The following is a 20,588-nucleotide window of genomic DNA, read 5'->3' as shown; positions in this document are numbered from 1 at the left end:
AGGAGTTCGAAATTAAGGTTCGACTTCCCTCCATTGCAAAGCGGATGACAGGTGACAAACAAAGGTTTAAAACCTTTAAACCTTTAAGAAAAAGATTATGCACCACGGACAATAAATTAAATTAAGGGGGCCTATCTTATGAGCAATTAGCAACTACCTGCCAATAATATTTTTCACAAAATCGCTTAAAAGCACGGAAATTTTTCCTTGTCGCGACAAGATCGGTGTAATAAACGGTAGGTTAGGCATTACTTAGTAGGTACTGAGTTACTAGAATGCGTGAATATGTCCTTGATTAGCCAACGGTGGGCCACTCTTGTCCTTAAGTCTCCTAAGGATCGAGTGACGATCCTATTTTTTTAACGAAAACTCCCACTGTCTACTTACCTACTTGAGGCACTTGAGGTTTTGTCCAATAAATAATAGTCGTTAGTGATAAGAGCAGTTTCTTCCTACGGATTGAAGGTATTCAATGCAAGTTTATCAATGTCATTCCTTTTGGGACGTAAATAATAATTGACATCAATTTGATAAGGATTTAATAATACACAAGTATAATTTTTAAGAAATCACTATATTTATAATAAAATAGATCTTTTACACTTATAACTAAATCAGGATACAAAATCCAATTATATCCTACATTTTAAAGACTAGAAAGTAATATTGAACTAAGACACAAAGGCTAAGAAAAAATATGGACGTGAAAATTGAAATTAAACTTTGATATTTACAATAACACTGTTTCATAGAATATAGCACCATTACGATCCCTCCATAAAAATACAAAAAATAAGTACAGCCGTCAGCACATCAAAGTTAACATTTTTATTGCAAAACCACACCTATCACAACTAAATAAGGTGCCCAGTGTTTACCTTGATGTGCCAGCCCATATATTTTAGGTATAGGTGTATTACGCCTTTTGGTTTTGTTACAAATGTGTTTAGTGAGGCAAAACGAAAGGCAATTAGTAAATAAAATATGTAGTATATCTTGCATTCAACATGTAAATAACTTTCTTTTACATAAACTATTCATACGTAAACAGTTCCTCAATATATACATTTAAACAGTTCTTTCATTACCTACATTATTTACAATACATCTGTGCGATAACATGAAACTCAATACTGTTATAAATTAACAAAATATGTACAAAAATATCAACACTAACTTGTAAGTTACAGAATTTCAATTCGATTGAAATTGAAACTTAAAGCCTAACTGTCATGTCGCACTGTGCCGCCAGAACGTGAGAAAATAATCAACTCTACACCAGTGCTTGTGTTTTGGGAAGTTAAACCTAACGGTGCGGCCATGCGACGCGCTGCGGTGAGGCGCATATTTCTAGGGATATATTTATTTATTTATTCAGATATACCCAGAAGCCTGCTTCTTCCTTTAACTAAAGTTAATTCCCAGTTCTCTAAATCGCTGGTCTTTTCTCAGCTGAACTCAGGTACACCGAAACACAACGCGTCAAATGGCTGCACCCAAACTTGTCACAGAGAACAACCAATCGTTCGCCAATCAACATCAAATCAAAGAATTATATCCCAATAAACGCATGGCATTCAACAATAAAATCTCTGAACAAACTGGTTTTCTTAGCTAACACACCAACTGCAAACGTACAGCTGGTAGTCACTCTTTCAAAAACCACATCAGGCGAACTTTTAAATACCGCAATTAAAGCAACCATACTAAATGTCACACTCAAATTCTGACACTCTCTTATTTCTACCATCCGGAGTCATTTGGAAATGGCTGTCCCTCGTCCCAATTCGCGGGAAGCCATTGAAACTGTTCCTACTGACTAAAGGGTTCTCTCGTTCCCTTTCTCTGTGAAAACTGGAGGTGGAAAGCTTCCCATCTTTTCTCTCTGTGAAGTTGGGGTCACTGAAGTTTTCGGGGAAGGTGCGTTCGTTGAACTCTCCGTCGGAGAAGTTTCGGTCGTTGAACGGGACGTCCCGAATGCCGAAGCCGCCCATCCTGGGTGTCCCGATGCCAAATTTGTTGCGGAGCTCCTCGTCCCGGAAGTTGAACGCTCGGTTCTCGAACTTGGCTGGGCCTTTGGTCAATCTGTAAAAAGGGAATTGTTTTAGTTTGTTTTGTAGCAGAGTTAAACGAGACGCAATAAATTACCAGCTTGAAGTGGTCTAGATTGCAAAGGCTACCTCTAAACCTCAGTACTTTTGTACTCGTAGGTATAATATTGTGTTCATCTTTTTTATTCTTGGTGATTTTATTTCTGCGCCATCTAGTCCTAAACTCACAAACTTGTGCTGTTTTGCAGAAGTGAGAATTTTTTTGCAGCACCGTCAAATCGTCATGTTCACCCCAAGTTATGACTTGCTCAATCTTACTCTTGCGGTTCAAACGCGTTACAGCACTTACAGCTCATTGGATTTTTTAAAATATGATTGACGACTGTACTAAAGAACTCAATACTCACTCTCTAAACACCCTCCTTTCCCTATCATACTCCGCCGACAGTCCCTCATCATCATTGATGATAGCCGACGGGTCGCTATACACCGACGACTCCTGGTAGAACGAGTCCAGGTCCACGTAGTTCCCTTCAGAGGGCTCGTTATCCAGCAGTTCTGCTAACTGCGCCTTGAGGGCAGCGAAGGTGGGTCGCTGGGAGGGGTCGGCGTGCCAGCAAGAATGCATAGCGCGGTATAACTGTGGCTTGCAGTGTGGAGGCCGCTCAAGACGGTAGCCCTCTGTTACTGCTGCTAGCACCTCGCGGCCAGACATGGCTGCGTAGGGCGTTGACCCTGGAATAGAAAAATCATAGAAATCAATATGTATAAATCATTAGGTCATTAAGTTTCCGCTGCAGAAGCACGACCCTCTCTAATTTACCAGAAGTAAATAAATGATGTAGCCTATATTCTTGACGCTAGCCATACGGTTTGGGGAGTCCTGTTGTTGTCACATATTTATCTGCTAATCGCCTTTTTTACGTTAATAATCCTCGGTATTTATTGAAAAAGGCTTTCCGGTCCTGTCAGAGGTTGGGTATGGTATTATCTTGAAGAGCGGTTCATCGTCATAAATAATGGATTGATGTTTGCATATTTGTTCCTTAGTCGTTTGAAGTGTCAATTTTATAGCCGTCATAAACTCTGCTCATTCATTCATCATGACACAGGTTTACAAACCCATAGCTGTTTTAGCACACAATCCCCCTTTTCATAAAAAGTTACACCTAGGATAAACCTTGGATTAAAATGACATTTCCGAACCAAATGACAATTCCGAAGAATAAGTTCTGAATGGGCTGCTAGTTAAGCGAGTTATACTAACCTAGCGTCACTATTTCCCACAGCAGAATCCCGAAGGCCCACACATCAGTATGATGGCTGTACACGTTATACAGCAGTGCTTCAGGCGCCATCCATCTGACAGGTAGCGCTAAACAAGCGCACAGGCAGGGCGCTACTTAATTTAGGAATACTCGTATACTAGCCTAGCGTAACTATCTCCCACAGCAAAATCCCGAAGGCCCACACATCAGTGTGATGGCTGTACACGTTATACAGCAGCGCTTCAGGCGCCCTCCATCCAATTGGCAGCGCTAAACAAGCGCACAGGCAGGGCGCTACTTAATTTAGGAATACTCGTATACTAACCTAGCGTCACTATCTCCCACAGAAGAATCCCGAATGCCCACACATCAGTATGATGGCTGTACACGTTGTACAGTAACGCTTCAGGCGCCATCCATCTAACAGGCAGCGCGGAGCGAGCGGCCCGCGCGGCGGCGCCGGCGCACCGAGACATGCCGAAGTCGGCGATCTTGCATAGCTTGTTGTGGTCTACTAATACGTTGCGCGCTGCTAAGTCGCGGTGGACGATCTGGAAGGAAATGAAGTGAGTTTCAGTTTTACAGCAAATGGTTTTGTTAATAAGAAAAGGTTTTTAGGGTTAGAAGAAAATCCCCATAGAAGCATAAAGTGAACCGTACGCTGGAATTTTGTAATCCAAAACCCGCGACAAAATGTATAGGATGTTGAATAATTTCAGCCTCTATTACTGACAGACTCAAGACTTTTTTTCCAAGCGGACTCTTCTGTATTTTGGAGAAAGTAAGAGATACTTTGGACTTTATTCCCATCCAGAAAGTCTTTTTGGTTCTTGAAAATAAAACATGGGGTCATCAGGTCATGACCATGCCATCTGAAAAAATGTAAATTTCAAAGTAGGTAGGTCTGAAATCTCCAATTACCAAAGACTCCTCAATCGTCTGAACATTAAATAATGTAATATTAAGGAAGTTTTAAAGGCAAATCCCACTAACCCCCTTAGAAGCGATGTAGTCCATGCCCCTCGCCACACAATACGCAAACACGGTGAGGTCCCGCGAGGTCAGTGCGCCGCTGCCGCTGAAGCGGTCGGGCCGCGATCGGCGCTCGCGCAGATACGTCAGCAGCTTGCCGCACATCACGTACTCCATTATCAGGAGGTAAGGTTCTGGAATGAAAGCAAATATCGGGGATAAAACGTTATAATCGTCATCAGGTCAATTAGGCCATGATTCTGAATTGAGATTTTTAGCTTGAGCGTGCTCATCTACTTCAAAATTCTCAATACAGAAACCGGGGGCTAGTCTCTCTACTTCAGTAATACGACCCTCTAATTTAGCAGATACAAATAGATAATACACTTTTTTATGTAACGTGCTAGATATATCTCAATGGATAAGTTATGTGCATTATCAGATCATTTAGTCTCCACTGCAGGATTTGACTAACACATTACGTTGGCCAGAAGAAAAGTGGCTTGATGTTTGCTAATATCTCCTTTATTCGGTCACCTTTTAGGATATCCACAGGGAATGTGCAGATGATCCAATGAAGTCTGGAATCACACGGCTACTACTACATTAATCACTTGATTAATACCTTGTTCAGTGCAGCAGGCCAGCAGCGTGACGACGTTCGGATGCGTGCCGATCTTCTGCATGATGTAGATCTCGTGCAACAGTTCCTGCTTCTCCTTTTGCGAGGCGGTCTCCTTGATGCTCTTCACGGCCACCAGCCGCGTCAGCCCGTCGTGCCCGCTCAGGTCGTCGGCTTCGGCTTTCCACACCTTAGGAGGCAAGGTTTGAAATTGTACACATAACATTTCGTAAAGTTACATTTTTCATTTCTCTAATGTTCAAAATTCAAGTGAATTATGTAGTTATTTTTTTATTATTACACTAGCTTTTGCCTACGGCTTCACCCGCGTGGATTTCGGTTTATCACAAAAAAACTTTATAGTGTGCGTGGGATTCGCACCGCATAAAAACCTATAACAAACCATCCTAACAAACGTTTCTTTATATAGTCTGGTCTGCGAGCACGTAGAATTTTGTCCAATGAACCCAAGCTACCCATCCTTATCGCTCGCATGTAATTATGTTGCTGTCGCGCTTGCACACTCACTGCGGGCGCCCGTCGCACAGTCGCGACAGCAATATAATTACGCGCGAGCGATAAGGATGGGTAGCTTGGGGTCATTGAACAAAATTCTACGTGCTCACAGACCGGGCTTTAGCATGATAGAATTAAGGATCTTAAAAAAATAATGTAAAAATTTGACTCACCTGCCCGAAGTTACCTTGACCCAGCAATGTTTGTAACCTCAACTTATTTCGAGGGAACTCCCACTTTTGGTCAGGCATGGTCGGCGTCGGCAGCGGCGGCCGCGCCACTGGAGTGATCTGCGACTCTTTCTTGATGTCTCCATCGTCGAAGTACCCTTCGTACTCCGTGTCTAGTTCTTTGGTCTTCTTATTCAATACATTTCTTAACACAAATATTATAATAGCCGCCACTGGAAGGAAACCCAGTCCAGCTAATACATAAGAAGCCGTGTACGTCTTCTCGGCTTCTATCACGACTTCTTCGTTCTGCGTGTTTGGATCTTCATCGGCATCATCTTTAGTTGTATTTACAGTTAGTGTTGATTCGTTAGAAGTAGTGAAGTCTTTAGGAATAAGGACTGGTTTGGATTTAGATTCAGATGATGTTCGGGAAGTGACAATAAAAGGTTTGAATGTAGTTTCAATTGTTTCTGTAACTTGAGTTTGAATTGTGCTTGGTGGAATGGGGGATGTGGAAGGTGGTAAGGAAAGTAAAGGTGTTGTATCACTTGAACTCAAAATTGGTATAGGCGTGGTCGATGTGGTCGTAGAGGTGCTAGTCGTAGTCGTAGGTCGTCGTCTTCGTAGAATATTCTTAGGTCTTATCGCTGTACCAGTCGAGTTATCGTAAACGTTTTGTCGATATAAATTAGCTAACCGCTCTGGAAGTTTAGTTGGTTCTCTTTTTAATTCAGTATTCCTAGTCGATAGTTCGCTTGCTTGGGGCAAATCTGGTGGTTTATAAGTCACCGGATTCGGACTAGGACTTGCATTGATAGAACTTTCGGTTGTCGTGGTTCGTATTCTGATTCTGTGCCTTTGCGGTCGAGCTGTAGTGGTCGTTGGAGCTGTCGTAGTAGTAGTTGAAGGTGATTGTGTGGCAATCGATTGGGTGGTTGTATCAGTATCATTTAATACAATAGCTTTAGGCGTTGTTACGTTCGTTTTTGTTTCAATACTTTCGGCAACCGTGCTGTTGTCATCTTTATTCAATGAATCCGTTAGATTTTTTCCTTTCATAGATGACGTGATCGATACTGATGTCACAACTGCAGTGTAGACAGATGTTGATGCTTTTTCAGTAGTAGTGTTCACGGCTACAAATGGATTTTCTGTGCTTGATGAAGCCGTTACTCTAGCTGGTCGCCTTCTTATATTGTAGTAATTTCTAGTAAAATTTCTGGGAGCAGGTGTAGTTGTTTTGTTACTTAAACTAATATCCTTTGATAATTGGGTAACATTTGTTTTATTAACTACATATTTAGCTAAAGTTGTGCTATTAGTACGATTACTATCTTTTGTTTTATCTAAGGTACTTGGTGTGACATTTTGTATTATAGGATCAGTAACATTTAGTTGCGCTATATTTTGAGCCTTCGTCGTTGCTTGAGTAGTGCTTGAATATTTTTTATAAGCATTTACCAAGCCTACATGTCTAGCTGGTGCTGGACCTTTGACTGTGTTTCTAATTTTGTTTTTCTCTATGATATTTTTTACTACAGAGACATCCATATCTTCATTTATTTCTTCTTCGTCCGCGCTGGTATTCCTATATTTCTCTGTAGCTGAGTACCTTGAGTTGAACTTTCTTTTTTCTGTAGGAGCTAATATAAAATTCACTGACTTTGTTGATGCTGATAGAGATGGTGAATTTGTTAAATTGTCATTAATTATTTGTCCACCAAGTTTTTGCCCAAAGAAAATGAATGGCGCCATGTCTTCAGCAGGCAGTTCAGATTCAAGAGGCCGAAAATGGTTATAAATCTCATCAGACATAAACAAAGTATGATTTTCTTTATCTTTTTCATTTTCAACTTTTATAAGTTTTGTATTTTTCGCGTCGGTGCTATTTGCTATTGTATTAGTTTCTGGCTTTTCTTCTGTGCTGACGTTTTGAATTTCTGTTGTAACTTCTTTTAGTTGGCTGCTGATTGGTGTTGTGGTTACTATATTGGTTATATTGTCACTCACTTCATTACTGCTTGTTGTTTTGTTGAGATTTATGTTTTGAGTAACATTTTCAGTATCTGAATAATTGAGTAAATATAGTCCGTGATTAGATTCATCTACTTGAAATTCTTCTTCAGGGTCTAACTCAACTTCTTTGTCAAGTCCTTCTAGTTTCTCCGGTGGTACATAAACTACTCCATTTTCGGTGACTGATTCAGATACTGGCGTAGTTTTGGTATTGTTAAGTAAATCTTTTCTTCGGTTGTTCATAAAACCGGCTCTGTTTCTGTTTTCTTGATATCCTTTGGGAACAAACAGATGCCTTATTTCGTGCGGTTTGACCGTTTGTCGGATCTCCTTCGAACCGTCGGTGGTGATCAATTTCAGCGTTGGGGTTGGTTCATTGTTTGAGTTGTCTAAAGTTATCTTCTTCACTGTAGAGCCATTTGCATCACGTATTTCTAACTGGGCAAACGTGGTGTTGGTTCTGGAAAACAAAAAAGCAGAGAGTTTGAATTTTGAAGACATATTAGACTATTTTAAAGAAGGAGGTATTTAGGTAACAAAATTATGGGGCTAAAATAATCAATTATATTATTACATGGCATCACATGAATCAAAATGTAGTTGGGCATAACAATGGAACATGATGACGTTAACGCTATCTGATTATACCTACATAGAACGTGATACGAACTCTTTGCAGAGAAAAGTTGAGGGGAACTGTTCCTTACTTATTAGCCTTGTGCGCCAACGAGGCCAGAGTGTTGATGTGTGTGGCCAGCCTGCCGCTGAGCAGCTGTCTCCTTCTGGCAGCGAGCACGGACAGCAGCTGTGAGTCTCTCGTCGCGTTGACGCTACTCTGGGTCGTGGTCCGCCGGACGCCTCCTGAAATTAAGAAAGGGTTAATATTACAGATTTTGTATTAATAGGTGAAGCTTTAAAAGAAAATACTTTATTTGCTATAGATGATTAACGTCTAAAAGATAATGTTTGCCATACATATACGAGTAATTGGAATAGATTTTTATGCATTAAGCAATGCGTAAAATTAGATTCATGGCCATCAGATGAAACCCTCCTTCTAAGTGTGTATTGCAATTCCTTCAGTTTTGACACCGTCAAAATAAAACTATGTTATTAATTGTGATTTTGCGCAACTTTCGTGCCATACCAATCAGCAAGATCAACAGTCAACAACCTCAATCATCGGAGACAATAGACGATAATTATCGAGTAATCGCTAATCCGAACGGATCGCATGACGACCGCGACATAACGAGCGCTGCGCTAATCGCCTCTAATGCGTACGCGCAGCCTTCACCCACAAAGGTGATTTTTGTGAAGAATATTTTCATGACTTATGGTAATGTATTTTTTAAATATAATTTACATACGAGACAAAAATAATGTATAAGATAATTGCAAAGCACATTATGTTAACGTGATGTCCAAGAGAACGGCAATTTTCGATTGTGTAATCTGTTGTCGAGGTTTACTCATTATTTAGGTACGAGCATCAAATTTTTCAAAATGTGTTTAGATGTGAAAAAGCATCTTAGATTCAATGTCGTTATCATGGCCGTCGTCACGTTCGCTTAGAAAATCATGTGGCTGGAAATTATATTATTATAAAATTTCTGTTAATTAACTTAATAATCAATTAAACTGGCTGCAGTTAATAAAATGCTTTTAGTAAATGAGATTCAAAATTAGCTGTTTATCTATGAACTCATTTTCTATTTACCGTTTGTGAAGTTAACATAAAAGATTATCTACAATAAATTAATAAATTAATTTTCAATTTCAATAATCTATAAACTCAGTACAAATTGCAAACCACATGTAATTTTATTATATTTTCTACTAGAATTAAATCTAACCGCAGCCCGACAGTTTCTCTAGCGTGCGCGTGATTTCTCTGCGCGCGCGCCGGTTTTTGCCGCAATTAATACTATCGGCGATTCAGATCAATTATTCGGTTCAATGTATGAAAAAAATATTGGGAATGAGGAATACGGTCTTCACTTTCAAAGCAGGCAGAAGCTATTTTCATTTTGGCTGTTAGCTCGTGGAACCTTAGGGAAACGTGGAACCTTCCACGAGTTCCTTAGTGGTCAAATGAGACCACGGTAATCGGTAACAATTGGTCGCCAACACCGCAAAGGGGGCGAACATCGTACAAACAGTCAAAAACTTTGATAAGTATACAAAAATCTTCCATTCTTCAGGCACCGTGTCGATATTTTCTCTCCTGTATAATTTTATTTAAAAAATGTTCGCTTCTTGAATTGAATATATTTCTATTGTATCTCGATTCGCGGGTAGTTGAAGGGATAGTTGAGCTGTGTAATTACTTTTTTGGTGGCAACTAAAGGTGTAAATTCAGTGGCATCTACAATGGCTCTTGCAGTGTCACAGACACAGGCAATAACTAGGATCGTTGATAACAGAGTTAAACGGCCGAATACTGAAACGCCATTTAAATATTTGACGGCTTCTCAAATAGTTAAGCAGCTCCTAAACTTACATTTCGCATACTCAAAACAATATCTGAGCAGTTCTCAATTTTTAAGCACCTCTCAAATTAAGTTGCACTCAAACGCCACTTAAATGAATTTTCGCATACTGAAACGCCATTCAACGCTAAGCATTACTCAAACAACTGTCAAATCGTCTTAAGCAGCTGTTAAATTTGAGAGTGCTTGCGCGGTATCTTAAATCCTATTCTTATACCTAAATCGACCTAAATAGTGGTAAATAATGTGTGTCATCGTTATCATTTCTTTCGAGCCTCGAGGAAATACCTAGATCTAATCGCAGGAACGCAATAAGGCTGAACGCTATTGAAAAATATTATTATAATGACATGCAATTCCGAGCGAGGTTCCGCGTCCCTAAAGAAACGGTGTTGTATCTGGATTCATAATTTGGAAGCTCTTTGAAACCCCTCACCAAATGCCATACAACCAGTGGACCAAATACTTATTATAACCCTACTATTCTACGCAACGGGAAGTTATGAACGTGTACTAGGTGATATCTTCCAAATCTAACAGCCAACTGTGCATCGTATAGTGCACGAAGTAACAACCAAAATAGCTGCTATGAAATCGCATTACATAAACATGCCTATTTCTGAGGAATAAGGGGACATCGCATAGCAGCATTTCCAAGAGTTGTTGAATTGATTTGTCAATTTGATGCTCTGTCAACAATGATAAATGTCAATTGTGGTTACGTTTCGGTCCACGATCGCCACTTAATAGATTTCAACAATAAAAAGTATCACCTTTAAAATTATTTTTTTAATTCAATAAAAATGCAAGCATTATTTTTTTTTATATGATAAAACAAGATTTATATTTAATAGAAACTAAAAATAAACTGTTCTATGTTAAGTTGATTGAGTATATTTCCATAAAAGACAATACATAACCAAACGATGCTGCGTGTAATGGATAAAAAACGTAAAGTTATCATTTGTGTAAATGAAAACATACTTTTTTTGGTAAATGTTGCCATTATGGAAACATTTGAGAAGATTTGAGAGCTGCTTAGCTGATCACGGCTTCAAATCCGTTGAGTGGCGTTTGAGAATACCATTTAAAATTGAAGGATACTTAAATTTAGGAGCCCGTCAGCTGAGTGACAGATTTGAGTAGTGTTTCAGTATTCGGCCGAAAGTCCCTTCTAATTGCACAAATCTACCAATCTGACAATCAATTACGGCTTATTTCAGTTCTGACATGTCGCTGATGAAACTAAGAATCATGTTGAAGTGATTTCAGCTACCAGTTTGTTTGCCGCACCTAGATATTTCGAAATTAAGAAGAGATACTAAAGTTACTTGTCTTAATACTTTATGTTATCTGTGCTGGAGTCTAAATGCCAGTAAAAGTATTTCATGTTCAGATTTTAATTATACAGTGTTGAACATACATTTAGATAAATCGCCCACATGTAAAGGAATGCATAAACAAATATCAAGGATACTTAAATGGTAGCAAGTAGATACTTAAGTATGCGCTTATGATTCTGATTTCTGGCCTTCACTTTCGTAATGAAACATCTAAATAATGATCATTGTTTCAATGTATCTGAACACACGTACCGTGTACTAATCGAATTCACATCAACAAATAACTGCCTGTCAATAATGAATAACGGTGTTCTTATCTAGATTCAGATAAGGCCTTAAATCAATTTTGAATCGATAAATGCGCGTCAGTTTCATCAGCTTATCTTAAGGCTGCCGTCCATCAACGCGCGAAATCGATGCGTAATCGTTTCGCTCTCATATTGAAGTATCAGGCTAGTGTTAGTGGCTTGCTGATTGCAACTAAAATTAGGAGTGAAGCGATAATGTACTCACTAATGGACGCCAACCTTTATGCAACAAGTGATGTAAAAATATGTAACCGCAAGTCCGCAAGTAACGGCAAATTTTATCATGGTTAAAGAAAACTTCGTGGTTTATTCGCTTAATTATAAAGGCACTAAATTACTTATTTATTGCATGACTAACTTCTTATCATCGATTGCTTTTTGGATCCGATAGCACGATCAATACCTTGATCCTGGATGGAACAGTTAGATAAAATCTACTGTTAAACTCCTGAAATTAAGATTTTGGGTTGAGAAAAGCGTGTGCCCAGTGACATTAATATTTAACAAGCTCAGTGTAAGTTAAGCCTAGGCGCAGACCACCGACTTTTAGTTGGCCGATAGTTGGGCCCGATTTTAATTTGTATGAAGTAGGTATCAGCCGATTTCAAATCGGTGTAATGTGCGCACTTTCATACATGTCCATACTGATTAACAGCCCAGGCTAAGATAACTGTTAATCATTATTGTCTTTATTTAACGTCACCAGGCGATCCAGTACAATGCAATTGTCTACTAATTGTAAATGCAATTGACATTTGAATAATACCTGTTTCCAATTCTAATTTGTAATGAAATCCAGATGCATTTCTTCATACCTATGTGCCTCTTTCTGACATTATTTATATAGTTAGACGTTACTATTATGACATAACGGGTTACAGTAATTTATACTGTTTATTGTTATTGTTTCACCGGCTAGCTAATGGGTGCGACGTGCAAATGGCTAGCGGTTTTTTGATAACGATTAATAACTGTATCTTGTTTGTTACCGTTGACCTTTTCGTTCGGCTTTGTGAGAAGTTAATAAGGCTTTAATTCAAGTTGTAAAAAAATTTTGATCAGATAAAATTAAGACTGGTAAATAAAATCCTTAAACAACTGATAAAATCTCTTATCGTTATCATTTTAGCCAATTGCTATCCATTGTTAGATGCCAAGCAATGCCAATTGCCATGATCTCCCGCTTCTTTCATCTAGCTACTGCTACTTCTATATTCTACACCGACAACATCTAAATGATTCTAGAAGTCATCTGTCCATCGAGATGGCTCTGTGATCATTAGCTAAAGCTTGTGAGAGCATTGGTCGTGGAATGTGACAAGTATCCTTCGCTAAGAGATTGTTATTCTCAAACATATTTGATGTTATCGTCCCAACGATCAAATCACGAATAGGGTTTCTGCTCGAGCTTTCTCGAACTCGAGAAAACTCGAGAAATTTGGCTTCATTCGAGACGAGAAAAAAATTACCGGAGCTCGAGAATTCTCGAGTTTCGATTTTGAAGCTTTAATATTCTTGAAAGCCTATTTTCTTAGACAAAAGTTAGTTTTTAATTATTTATTTAATAGGTTAACGTTGCCCTTAGACTGGCCTAGTCTTTCCTTTTTTAACTGATTTGATTTGCAAGTAATGATCTCAATCGAAACTAAGTAAGTATGTAATAATGTTCACCAACGACTATGCTATATTTATTATGTACTAGCTTTTGCCTGCGGCTTCACCCGCGTGGAATTTAGTTTGTCACAGATCGACAAAAAATATAGCCTATCTGGGTTATAAACAATAATACTGTAAAGTTTCATTAAAATCCGTTCAGTAGTTTTTGCGTGAAAGAGTAACAAACATCCAGACATCCAAACTTTCGCATTTATAATATTAGTAGGAAGTAGGATATTTAACTCTGACTGATTTAAAAACTGAAAAAATTGTTATAACTGTCTGTTAGGTTAGGTACTCGTGCCTCCTCGTAAAGTTTATTCAAGTCGTTATCTTTAAGAAATTTAAACATTTATCAAAAAGTTTTTTTGGTTTATAAAAAAAACTATTTATCGTAATTTTGCTATTTGGACTTGTGTTCTTTGGAAAACAAGTGATTTAATTGTAGCTCTAGACTTTTATTGTTATTTATCCTTAAAGTACACGTGACTTTATGACTTTTGTTATGATTATTAGTTAATATTAATTATGAAAGAAGATTTTTTTTTTTGTTACTTTCCTCACCAAAGTAAGTGGTACTAAATTGTAATATTGGTTGTTGAGCAATAAAAGTAGGTATATTAGATTAAAAACCCTCTGTTTTTATTAAATTTGAACCGCTTTCAACAGTTTTCATTAAAAGACTCGAGACCCGAGAAAACTCGAGACTTTGGCCTCGAGAATTCCCGAAACTCGAGAAAAAAAATAGGTCGAGAAATCAGAAACCCTAATCACGAAAGATAAACGAATTCAAATCAAACACCTCAAAGACAGGCTCATTTCGAAACCAATCTTGAGATCCATTCATGAATGTCAGCTGTTGTCAGCTCATATTTTTTAATTACCCGCCCCTAAGACATTTATTACTCGCGATATTAGTAGATTAGAAATAATTACAAATATAACGCCTTTTAATTACAATGTAATGTGTTGTAATAAATGATCATTGTTTAAGCGAAGCTGTCGTGTCAAGGTTGAGTGAAATTGATTTTAGTTGGTCTTGCGTTGATGATTTGAATGGCTGTAGGCAATTATGGTGTGTCGTCACATAGCCCCATGGTGCACAGTAGCGAGCATTATTAATCAGCCAGTACATTAGACGGCACAGATCGTATCGTCCATTGGTGTGAAAAAAGTATTAATTATTGTTATTGTTACAAAAATCCGATGTTGTTCAGCCACATCATTGACGTTAAAGATGACTGCAAAGCAAATCGAATGTAAAATAAAACGATGCAATTGTCCACACATCAAATTTTTCAGAACCAGCTGGTTCTGAAAGTTTTGATGTGTGGGATTAGTTATGTTTCCATGTTTAGCGGTAAAATCACTATAACTTGGTAATTAAGCAAGTGAGCTTTCGCGTTTATGTTTATCGTTGACAGTAGATAACATTATTGTTAGAAGTCAAAGTCAAAGTCAAAGTCAAAATTTCTTTATTTGTTTGGACTAATAAATAGTTCTTACAAATCGTCATTTTGCTCTTAAGGAGCCTCTACATGTCTCATAATCTTTTTACCCTACCAGCGCTTCGAGACCAACATTTGGCAAGTGCTGAGAAGAAGCGCCGCAACAAACTCAGTCACCACTGTCTGCCGGTTAATATAAATAAATAGAAATAGTAGTAGTAGGTACATTCGATTCAGGAGCAGTTCACTGAATTTACCATGCATTCTTGTATGGTGTATCTTATAAGAATGGGTATACAAGATTGCGTGGTATATTAAACAAGGTAGTGACGTGCTAATATCTAGACTTACATATACTAGTAGAAATGGCTCGCATACATAAATTTGAATAACTTGGATTGACCAGTCCCCGAAAGCAGCGCCTGTTCACAGACATGACGAGTGAACCAGCCATCGCTTCACTCGACCATATTAGAGGGAATGTAACGACCCGCCTCACTACGCCACCACCCCAGAGACATTTTAGTGAGAATGACAATTCCAAGTTATCTCTTTAAAATAAAAAACTAATAATAAAGCTAAGTAACAGTCCAGATTGAGAAGCATGACACTATAACATTTGAGAAATTATTATGAGTTTATACATTACTTTTCATTTTAATTCTTTTTAGTGCGAGCATGAGAGGACCATAATCCTACTCCCAGGATGACTTATCATTAAGAAAATCTCGAGTTGTATAATAGGCTTTTTTAAGCATGTGATCTTTAACTATATCTTTAAATTTATTATACGGTAGCTCTTTATATTTATCAGGGACTTTGTTATAAAAATGGATACCTTGTCCCATAAAAGAGGCAAACACTTTATTAAGTCTAAAAGCGGGTATAGCCAATTTATTTTTATTTCTAGTGTTAATTTGGTGAATATCACTTTTCTTTTTGAATTCAGTAATATTTTTTTGAATAAATAGAATACAGTTTAAGATGTATTGTGAAGCGGCCGTGAGAATGCCAATTTCTTTAAACAATTCTCTAAGGGATGCTCTTGCTTTCATTTTATACAAGTATCTTATCGCGCGTTTTTGCAAAATAAATATTGTTTCAAAATCTGCAGCTTTGCCCCATAGCATGATTCCATATGACATTAGGCTATGAAAGTAGCTAAAGTAGACTAAGCGAGCTGTTGAAACATCGGTTAATGACCGTATCCTTTTTATTGCAAAAGCCGCTGAGCTGAGCTTTCCCGCCAGAGTTTCTATATGGGGGCCCCACTGGAGTTTTGAATCCAGGGTAATTCCCAGAAATACAGTAGAGTCTACCAGATCGATTGCATTATTATTAAGTTCTATTTGAGTACTAACTGTTTTTACGTTAGGCAAAGAGAATTTTATACATTTTGTTTTCTTTGCATTGAGTTGTAAATTATTTGTAGTGAACCAACTTAAAACTCTTGTTAGTGCATTATTTACATCGTCAAAGTTATTTTTACTTCTGTCGATATTAAAAATCAAAGATGTGTCATCAGCAAATAACACGATTTCGCAAGAGTCCTTAACAAAATATGGTAGATCATTAATGTATATAAGAAACAAGAATGGACCCAGAATGGACCCCTGCGGAACTCCCATTTTCACAGGTGACCCAGAAGACAAAACACCATTTATGTCAACTTTTTGAACTCTAAAGTTTAAATAGGATTGTATTAAATCCAAAGCCGAGTCCTTTACCCCATAATAGTGCAGTTTGCGAATTAGCGTTTGATGTTCTACGCAGTCAAAAGCTTTTGAGAGATCACAGAAGACCCCTAGTGCATTTTGAGAATTCTCCCAAGCCTCGAAGATATGTTTAAGTAGTGCAACCCCAGCATCGGTGGTGGAACGACCCTTGGTGAAACCATATTGTTCACTGTGAAATAGTTTATTAGAGCCAAAGTGAATCATAAGTTGCTCCTGTATGATTTTTTCAAAAATCTTGCTCAGAGCGGGCAAGATAGAAATGGGTCTATAATTGCCAGGGTCGGTTTTGCTACCAGACTTAAATAATGGCATTAGTCTACTATGTTTCATGAGGTCGGGGAAGATTCCCTTCTCTATGCAATTATTGAATATTATCGCTAACTGTGGGGAAATTATATCAATAATGTGTTTGACTATCTTGACAGAGATGCCCCAGATATCAGTTGTACTCTTTACGTTTAAAAGATTAAAAGTTTTAGTGATATCTAATGGAGTAATATGTTTAAAAGAGAAGTGCGAGTCACAGGGTGTCACGTGGGTTTTCAATATTTCTTCGGCCTCGGAGGGAGATGACTTTAAGTTGGCAGTTGTTGCTGAAGCTATATTACCAAAAAATTTGTCAAAAGCTTCCGCTACATCTTTATCTGCAGATATCAAATTATCGTGAACTTTGAGAGAAAAGTCATTATCTTTTGGTTTTACTTTACCAGTCTCTCGGTTGATAACATTCCAAGTTTCTTTTATTTTATTACTGGCGTTCCCTATCTTGTCCCGAATATAAAAAGACTTAGCCATGAAGCAAACTTTCTTAAAAATTTTTGAATACTTTTTTACATGCTCAAGAAAAGATATACTATTATTATACTTTTTCATGCCATAAAGTTCATATAACGTAAGTACCTGGGTCAAATATGGCCACCTTAAGGTTTGGTATGCTTTTTTAATAATAATAAAGCTAAAACAAGAAAGTTTTAGCACTCATTTCTAAAGAGTGGTTATTTATCTTTACAAAAAAGGCAAAAAAATTTAAATACTTCAAATGATAAAAAAGTATTTGCAACATTTTTAAAAATATAGAAATTGGCCATATTTCCGACGGGGGAGGTAAATATGCCCATACATGTGGCCATATTTACTGTATGAATTAGTTAGTTTAAAAAACTTCTAAATAAAATGAAATAAAAATAGTTATTATATTTTAATAGAAGATTTATTTAAAAGATATTCTTTGGGCGATATTCATTACAAATAAGGAACTAAGTACCTTTACAAAAATTTAAATTAAAAGATAAAGTCAACAATGAGACTCAACAAGTCTTTCTTAATTTTAAACTTAAAATGCTAAGTATGCTAAAATCTTCTCTTGTTCAGGGTTAAGAAGCGGTTTCCGACCCAATGTAGATTTTGTCACCTCTTTCTCTAGTAAATAACGCCTGAAAGTACGTCTTGGCTTATAGTGCTTTGAAGCCGTATATATTTTCATCTTACCGCTTTTGATTGCAGTTAATGCTTGTTTCATTGATGCTTCTGACCAATTACCTCTAATCCCTTTAGATTTATAGCGTGCCATGGTCTAAAACAAAAAAAAGGTTACTACTTACTTAATATCGGAAATATGGCCACACGGTGGCCATATTTGCAGTCATTCATTTTTTACGTTTTCATATCAGGAATGAAAAACTCATTATTACTTTGGTAATTAAACAAAGAAATATCAAATTACAATCGCCACACAAAATCATAATGTGATTTACAAAGATTCTTAAATTCAAACTAACAAAATACAGGACAATACTTACTTGATGTTTTTATAACCTTAAAACTCGTTTCCATTTAATAAACACTGGGCGACTAGCGGGCGCGCGGGAGGAGTGACAGGTACGCCGTTCGGATACACGCTACACTAGCAACAATTTATGGTCGCGTTCAGGTTATTATAATATTTCGTATTTGAAATAATGGCATGTGGCCATATTTTTCGGCTGGCCATATTCGACCCAGGTACCTTATTTCGACTTTTGTATATTCCCTTGGTAGCCCAGTCACTAAACTTTGATTTGGTATTTGGTTTTAATGGCTTTACCGTAAAAACTTTGTCATGTTCGGTTTTAATACATTCGAAAAGGTTATTGTAAAGAGCATCTGGGTCTCCCTGCACATACGGGACTAACTGCAATTTATTTTCAAGATTATTTTTAAAACGTTCTAGACGACTAATGGTTACAGGTCTACATACGGCATTTTTTTTACTTTTATTATTCAAATTATTACAAATAAATTCTACTTTAATACCACAGTGATCTGACGTAAGATTGTGTATGACAGCTTTATTGTCAGGGACACAGCTAGAGAAAATATTATCTAGACAAGTAGCTGTGGTTTCCGTAATTCTAGTTGGTTCCTTAAATTGACTAAACAAGTTAAATGACTGAAAAAGGGAAAGTAGTCTTACAGAATATGATGATGAGCTATCTAGTAAATTGACGTTAAAATCTCCACAAACTAAGACCTTTTTGTTGCTGTTACAAGATTTATTAAGAGCATCCTCAATAGCCGCTTCAAAAATACCAAAGTCCCCAGAAGGGGGTCTATACACACATACAATGATGTAACTCTCAAGCTCGACACAGGAAATTTCGACAACACGCTCAACTGATAGCCCTACTACATCTTTGCGTTCTTTATATTTAATATTATTATTCACAAATATTAAGGAGCCTCCGTGAATGGCAGACTTCCTGAAAAACGCGCTACTTAGCTGATAATTATCTATATGAAAAGAGCTTTCATATTTCTTTAGCCAGTGTTCGGTAATACACATTACATTAATATCAAAACTTTTTAAGAATAGCTCTATTTCTAAGACTTTGCTGGCCAAGCCTTGAATATTTTGATGAACAATCTTGAATGTTCCGGGCTTGGCCTTTGTCGAGTGCCTCAGTTTAAACAACTAGTAGTAGGTACAGTCATAATATTGTTACTATTTACATACTGAGATATCAAATTATTAGTACCCTGACTATCAGTTTTATGAATATTACATTTAATATTGTATGCAAACAATGAGGCTAATTTATTCTTAAATTTTGTAGAGAGATACATTGTATCTACAGTCAACTTAAAGCTAGAAATAAATTTATTTACGTCAAAAAGTAAAAGTGCGTCGCTATGACGATAAGTCAAGTTATACATAAGTATATTTAAATCAAATATGTTCTTGTTTATCTTATTTAGATTATACCCTGAATTTACATAGGGTAAAGTACACAAAATTATCTTAAATTTTAACCTATTTTGCAAATTTAATAGTTGGTCAATATTTTGAATTATACTCTTTTTATCTACAGAGTAACTATTACCATACATTATAATTACATTGGAGTTCTCATCTAATTCTTGGTTTTTACCAATTTCGTGAATTATCTCTGTCAGAAACCTGCCTGGATAGCAATAATTCAAGACCTGTGTATTCAGGTGCTCCCTGAGCATAGAACCTAACCCCTGACCAAGCTGATCAGAATAAATAAAGGTTTTCCCTCCATTACCGGTATCACTAATTTTTTTAAACAAGGCAGTTTCATTAGTTTGGGATTCAATGTCCTGCGCCGGCTCAGTTTGAATAGACTTTGGTATTATAGTGGGCTGAATATAGAGAATATATATAGAATATAAGATGTGTATCTTTTGATTAAATTAATGTTTATTTAAGGTACATAAAAACCACCTTTATAGCAAACAAATTAATAGTGATTGTGACGAGGGTCTATGCATCTATTTTAGTATGAGTGGAATCCTGGACGTGACCAGTACCTATACATTGCAAAGTGAACTTTAGTAGGGGAGACCTAGGAGAGTTGTGACAGAGGTGAGTTGTGACAAGGACGATTTCTCCTTACTTAATATAGTTAGGAAGCTGGTAAAAACGTTTGTTTGTCGCTTTTAAGACGCTCTTCTTGACTAAGTACCTGTGGGCGGCGCTAGAGGCAC

General features: G+C 37.2%; 1 protein-coding gene and 1 long non-coding RNA gene across 2 annotated transcripts in view; both read right to left on the bottom strand.

Annotated features, from left to right (window-relative positions):
- Nucleotides 1-555: 555 nt before the first annotated feature.
- LOC135071317 (uncharacterized) overlaps nt 556-20,588 on the bottom strand; it is a 167,150-nt gene continuing 147,117 nt past the window's right edge. Inside the window, exons 2-8 of the mRNA XM_063965110.1 lie at nt 8,326-8,479; nt 5,603-8,078; nt 4,917-5,103; nt 4,313-4,485; nt 3,645-3,870; nt 2,459-2,786; nt 556-2,085 (exon numbers count right to left, since the gene is read on the bottom strand). Coding sequence (XP_063821180.1) covers nt 1,707-2,085; nt 2,459-2,786; nt 3,645-3,870; nt 4,313-4,485; nt 4,917-5,103; nt 5,603-8,078; nt 8,326-8,479 — 3,923 coding nt within the window. The 3' untranslated portion in view covers nt 556-1,706. The remainder of the gene's footprint in view (nt 2,086-2,458; nt 2,787-3,644; nt 3,871-4,312; nt 4,486-4,916; nt 5,104-5,602; nt 8,079-8,325; nt 8,480-20,588) is intronic.
- Nucleotides 17,790-18,500, bottom strand: LOC135088440 (uncharacterized). The gene is made up of 2 exons (XR_010261040.1): nt 18,401-18,500; nt 17,790-18,174 (listed from the first exon to the last, which is right to left on the bottom strand). It is a non-coding gene; the product is annotated as an uncharacterized LOC135088440 (long non-coding RNA).

This window comes from Ostrinia nubilalis, chromosome 4 (genome assembly GCF_963855985.1).
Source record: "Ostrinia nubilalis chromosome 4, ilOstNubi1.1, whole genome shotgun sequence".
In the NCBI taxonomy this organism is placed as follows: Eukaryota; Metazoa; Arthropoda; class Insecta; order Lepidoptera; family Crambidae; genus Ostrinia; species Ostrinia nubilalis.
Note: the sequence above shows the minus strand (reverse complement) of the source record. Positions and strands in the feature narration are given on the sequence as shown.